Source organism: Limtongia smithiae, assembly GCF_038497785.1.
Source record: "Limtongia smithiae strain NRRL Y-17922 unplaced genomic scaffold V1518scaffold_16, whole genome shotgun sequence".
NCBI classification, from domain to species: Eukaryota; Fungi; Ascomycota; class Lipomycetes; order Lipomycetales; family Lipomycetaceae; genus Limtongia; species Limtongia smithiae.
The window spans coordinates 196686-202685 of record NW_027117637.1 but is presented as its reverse complement, the minus strand read 5'-3'; the positions used below and the strand labels follow the sequence as shown (position 1 = coordinate 202685).

Below are 6000 nucleotides of genomic sequence, written 5' to 3'. Positions count from 1 at the left end.
CTTGCTTTCGCGAGACCTGTATGTGCCGAGATCGACTCCTTTGCCGAGGCCTCTTCGTCCACAGTCCAGTATTTCCAAGCACGCTGAGTCCGCCGTAGCCGCCTTGGCCGCTCGAAAAAAGCGCAATGCGGTGACAGCAGCGCAGAAGCGTTTGTCAAATCCGCCGTCTACGAAGCGCGCTACCAGGTTGGCACAGTAGTGAACAACCTTATGGTTGACCACGACTATGACGTCCACAGAGCCGCGATGGTAAATCGCATTCTAAATTATAGACTGTCGGATGACTGTTAACTTATGCAGGCTGTACGCGACGATCGCCACTGCACCGCGCCCACATATCCGTTTGTCAGTAATCTCGGCGTTAGCTGCATCGCGAGGATGTCGGAACGCTTGAGTCCAATTCCCTAGATTGCCAATATCGAGTGTGGGCCATATAAGTTCGTATTTCCGGCCTTCTCACAGCTGGGATCCTCTCCGATTGCCAGGTCCTGACGGGAACTGGCTTATAGGACGCAACTAACTAGGGTTAAGGACAAGACGCATGATCGATAACGCAGAGGTGTTGGAGCTCCTTGTAAAGAGCCTCTTTTGGTCTTCTCACCCTCAATATGACCGTGCCGTGCGATACTTGTAATCACGAAGATGTCCGCTGGGCAGGTCCTACCTGTCCGGGATCGTGCACGATGCAACGCGAGGCGCTTAAGCTCGACAGGTAATTGCCGCATTCAGATTATTTCCCATAGAAACAACGCTCGGCGCGGATGTGGATCGGGGAGAAGATTGTGAAGCGGTGGGCTACTTTTGTGTAGAAGCTGCAGTAGTTGTATTGCGCATTTGTGGATATTGTTAATTTTGTGTTAGAGGATGGGGGATCGTGTATGCCGGGGAGGAGTCAACAAATGTGACCTTTCGGAGCTATTGCATTGCCGTAGCTTAAAGTGTTCGACATCAGCATGTCGAACCATACAGCACCTTCATACGGCCAAGTACTGAACTTTAACTCTTAGGAATCAATAATCGCATGTTTGCGCTACGAGTTACTGTCGCAATTTCAAATGTACTTGGCTGTTCGCGTCTTAGATACACATCGTCTGAGAGCTTCATCTTGGACCCATTAGTCGAATGCCGCTATCAGAGATGCTCGAGAGCGTGAACCTGCACGGCCAAAGAAGCGCTTAGTTCCAAGTGGGACTTGTGATCGACCACACGCGCGGAGGCAAACAAGCTTGTGCTTGATAAGCTGCCGCAGTGGGTTTTGGACAGTACTGGCGCAGTTGTCATCCGGTCTGCGTAAGCTAGAGCTATAGCTTATCGAATCGCTGATCAGTGATGCGTTGTGCGACTTCTACGACATGCACGATTTGGAATATCTCCTGGTAGAATCTAGGAGCATGACTACACGGGTATTGGCATAATTACTGTTGTATGGAGCGATAGATGGGGATGTATTCCTGCAGCACTGGACCGAAGGGGGGAGAGGGGGAGGTAGAGGAGGAGGGAGAAAGATAGGCGCTTGGGTTGTTGGGACTGCATAGAAGATCGTGACTGCACACGCGGCCTATGTGGGACCGCAATTTGTGAGATGTGTGCGTCACTTTGCGGGAGGATTTGTCGCGACAGAAGAAGTAACAGCAAAATCACATAAAGTCAAGATTACTGCGCACGTCCCGCGACTGCACAAAATATAAGATTGTTACAATTATTACAAATTACTATACTTGAAACCAAAACTCCGAAACATTCGTCAAGTCATAAATGGAGCGCGGGCCAATAAACACTTGTGTCATACGCAAAATAGTTGAACCCTCTAGACAGCCTGTTCAGGCGTCGCCACGGTCTCGGCATTCACGGCCGTCTCGCCAGAGTGTCTAGTTTCCTCATCAGTAGTAACAGGAGCCTCAGATGGGTTATGTTTTTCGCGGACGGGCAGCTGCTGCTCGGTAGAATGCTGGAAACCACTGCCGAAAGATAGGCCGAGACGTTCGATCGATATTTGTCGACTAGCGTAGATAAAGTAGCACCCAATGAAAGGCAGGGTGATGATGTCCAGGACACCGTAGAACGCCGCCTCAGAGTCCGGAGCAATGACATTGCCACCTTCAGACAAACCCCATGCGATCGGATAGAGAGTCCAGATGAGCATTATGGCGCTAAGCATGATCCTGTAGTGCTTGTGCACATCCGATCCCAGTGCCTTGGCGGCAGGCATGGCGACAAAGATCAGATGGTATGCAACGAGGAACCACGCGGAGACAGCAAATGTAAAGTAACCCCACTTGTACGACGTCGACACAAGTGAACCAATAAGTGCGGCAACGACATAAATCTCCTGGGCGCCGAGTGTGAAGAGAATAGTCGGCCAGGTGACTCCAGAAAACAGAAGTATGTTGCCGAGAATCAACGGCGAGACCATAAACCAGCCAATGTAGCGCGCGTAAAAGACCTGTCTTATGCCACCGCCCATGTAGTGGTCAAACTCGGTCTGAATTCCAACACTACCGAGGTTAGAAGCCATGGTAAAATACTGGATAGATGCGAAGAAAGTTGCGCCGATAGAGAAGTAGTGGAAAATACGCTCCTTGCGAGGCACAAACGCGGAGGAAACAATGAAGCCGAGAGCAGTGACGCCAAGGAGCGAAAAGGCGGCCCAGTACCAATCAGAGCCATGAGATGTAAGCTTGATGGTAACGTCGGACGGAGCCGGATTAATCGTCGTAGCCTGGTTCGATCGAATGTACATCGACATGATAGGAGTGGCAACGGAGGGCGAGTGTGAAAGCGAAAGGTCAAGGAATATCAAATATGAAAGTGATGACAATGAGTGAACAAAAAACAGCAGCCAGGAACGGAGTACTTATAGACGGACGAGAAAGCGCGGTTCTGTCTAGGCAACAGAAAGCACGAGAGCTTTCTGCTGACACATGTGACATTGCTGCGATCGCGATCGCGGCATCGCATTGCCGGATGGGCGCCCGACAATGCGTGGAAGAGACCGGCAGTAGCGGGAGCAGATGATATCACAGTAGCTACGTCATAAGCTGCTGCCTTCAGCACTTTCGTCTTGTCGCACGCGATAAAAGGTTCAGGGGAACACGCATAAGCCCTGTCGCCGCGTCCAGACACCGAACAATGCCGCCTCTCCTATGGGCTCTCTTCGCGCAATATCAGCATTATCATATGCTCGTGACGAGACTGCGAATCAATAGAGTGAATATACACTGTATAACAGCATCAGTGTTGCTTCTTCTTTACCGAGAGAGCAGTACATTTGAGAAGCGGACACTGATCGATCGATGGAGTGTCCAGAGGTCGGAATCGAGGCCCCTGACGCCGCCGACGTCATCGTCCGAGCGGGAAAGTTCTTCCAACTTCTGCCGCTTGTTCCGACAGCGCGAGAGCCGCACCATCGCCAGATCCGCCACCAATTGAAGACTGCCGCATCCGTCACGCACCTATTGTCGCGATAAGCTGCGGTAATAGATGTTTTGGGATGCTCCCTCAAGCTGCGTGTTCGGCGACTTTCCGTAAGTCCTCGTCGACCAACGTGGTTACGAGATGCTACTTTTTGTAACCCCTACCTCCCAATTATCAGCATTCTTGCCGACATGTACTATTTTATCATAATATTTATCGATCATTTTAAGCGCGATGGTAATGACGCCAGGAACATCAAGCCATCCACTGGTGTCGACGTCGCCTTCATTACATTGGTTCCGATTGGTACTGGACCGTCTTCTTCGTCAAGGGTGTGGCCTGTCTTGAATACATGGGTTGCGCTACTATAGTCACTGGGAAGTGGCATTTCTTCCACTATACCTCCACGGCATCTTCCTTATTTACTTGCATCGCCTACTTCTCCATGGCCACCAATCTCGCATGGGCCTGTATTCAGACGGTGTTCGACTACTATTTTGGTGGTAATACTGACTAGTTATTTTACGCGGGCTTTATATGCTAGCTTATATCCGCGCCACTGCTGATCATCAATGTCGGCTTCTCGTGTGGTCTTGTGCGGCATGCAGTGCTGTTTCTCATTATCATGTAGAAAATCTCTGTTCTATCCGAACTAACTGGCGTCTTAATTCCACCATTTAACAAGTCGGGCTTGTTCGTTCTTCAGTGTGATTGGCTTTGGCGCGGTGTTGGAGAACCTCATCTCTATGACCTTGCTGATTCTCAAATCTCTTCATTCATCCGTCGGCTGTGAGAATCTCTGCATGTACTACACTGTGGTAATCTGCTCCATAGATTTGATCTACATCTTGTTGTCTGGCCCTTGTCGGAAGGTGTCAAGGTCATTTCTCCAGTTGGCGAAACTGTTTTGTTGCAGTGTTCCTGATCTCATGGTACCGTCAGTCGCTAACTTTGTCGTATAATCATCTAATAAAAGTTGGCTTGTTGAGCTTAGACTCTTAATCTCTGATACTTTAGCCGCCAAATCTGATCTGTGTCGCTTCATTTGAATCAAAAGTCTCTGAAGTATTCGCATTTCTATTAAGGAGTATATAGAGCAACTAATAATTAAGCAATTCATAAAATGCGATCTCTCCTGCATATAGCGATACAACTAATGCTGTGATGGTATAAATATATCAGACTTGAATCTTCTAATCAGGGGCTTAATGAGCACTGTGAGCAAATTCAGCTCCCAGAATTACTGAATCATATTCGTGATCAAGGCCGGTAGCTAGTGGAGTACAGCTCGTAGATGACTATTTCAGCTAACTAAAGTAATGAACCATTGGTGGCAGTAGAGGGTAGCGAAAGCAATAAAAGTATATGTAGCGAGATAAGTTAAATTGACTAAAGGAATGTTTTTGTAGCGATCGAAGCTGCTCTCTCGCGCTCTTAGATCCAGACGTCAAACAATTTGACGCTGAATTCGATGATTAGCGATGATGTGATAACTGCCTGTCCAGCATAAGGTGCAAAGAAGCGATCAGGATCAGGATCCAAGCTTGACAACCGATATTTCAGTGGTCTAGATGGACCGCGATGGCTGAAGGGACATCGTCGTCGCTTATATGTCAACAATACCAGAATTAATTGCAAATACAAAGAATAGCATGTTGGCTCCTCATGTATGAGTTTTACTGTTTTCAAGTTATCTACTTTATCAACTGCTGAGAGTAAAGGCGTACGCTATGCTGTTGTCGCTCAAGATGTTTGGCAAGACAGATAAGATCTACTGTTCGTGTGGCAAGCTCTTCATTTAAATAGTTATTGAGGAGTATCGATAAGATGGGAAGTCTGCCATTCTATATAACTTACATTACATCGCGATCTTGCAGGAGTGGGCTAATTGGAGGCCGGTTTTGAGGTTTTTCTGAATCCACTGCAAACACCAGGAAGTAAAAATGACAAAGTATTTATCATAAGAATCATGGATTTCTCGTTCCGTCAGAGATAAAATTTAGATTCGAATTGGATTCTTAAACAAAGAGGCATGACCGTGACTTGCGAGTTGTTTCGGTGAGTTAGCATACGGAGCAGTCGATTTGAGCGGAGCTAAATCTACACTCATAGAGCTTGTCAGTTGAATGAGTCCTGCAATCATATTATAGCCTTGATAGAATCATATCTGGCTATCCATTAACAAATCACCCATTTCTAGTCTGAATTCTGTACCATAGAAGCAAGTGACAATAGATGAAGAACGAGTTGGTTCCAACCCAGCTGTTACTAATCTAATTTGTCCTTAGTTTAATCCACTAGTTCGATCACTGGTAGTTGCTCCCGCTACCCAGTCGCTCTCAGGCCATTTCATTTATCAAATTTGCTCGACTCATTTACTTCACCACGGCGATTAATTAAGTGAAGTTGAAACCTCGATCCATTTCACTTCAACTAGCGACTTTGGTAACTAATCAAGACCAATCAGGTTCGGTCGACTGAGAGTCTTTTCTGCCACTGCTTCTTTCAACCGCTGCTCTGTAATAGCTAAGCGGGTAAACTCCTTCCAACATCATTTGTTCACTGAGCTTGCTAATAGTGGTCTCG

The 6000-nt window shown here is 47.5% G+C and overlaps 2 protein-coding genes across 2 annotated transcripts; one reads left to right on the top strand and one right to left on the bottom strand.

The window, feature by feature from the left end:
- Positions 1 to 1726: 1726 nt before the first annotated feature.
- On the bottom strand, positions 1727 to 2937 carry V1518DRAFT_131773 (uncharacterized protein). The gene has a single exon (XM_066900726.1). It carries the CDS (start codon positions 2744 to 2746, stop codon positions 1808 to 1810), a length of 939 nt encoding a protein of 312 aa, XP_066757218.1. The 5' UTR covers positions 2747 to 2937; the 3' UTR covers positions 1727 to 1807.
- A 772-nt stretch (positions 2938 to 3709) lies between these two features.
- V1518DRAFT_378070 (uncharacterized protein) lies at positions 3710 to 3931 on the top strand (the record flags this gene model as incomplete). The annotated part of the gene is made up of 1 exon (XM_066901597.1): positions 3710 to 3931. A coding segment is annotated over one exon (222 nt), but the record flags the coding sequence as incomplete, so codon positions are not given.
- Positions 3932 to 6000: the final 2069 nt, after the last annotated feature.

Bases quoted from the DNA above. Each gene is read 5' to 3' on its own strand.
- V1518DRAFT_131773 (XM_066900726.1), bottom strand. From the start codon at position 2,746: ATGTCGATGTACATTCGATCGAACCAGGCTACGACGATTAATCCGGCT.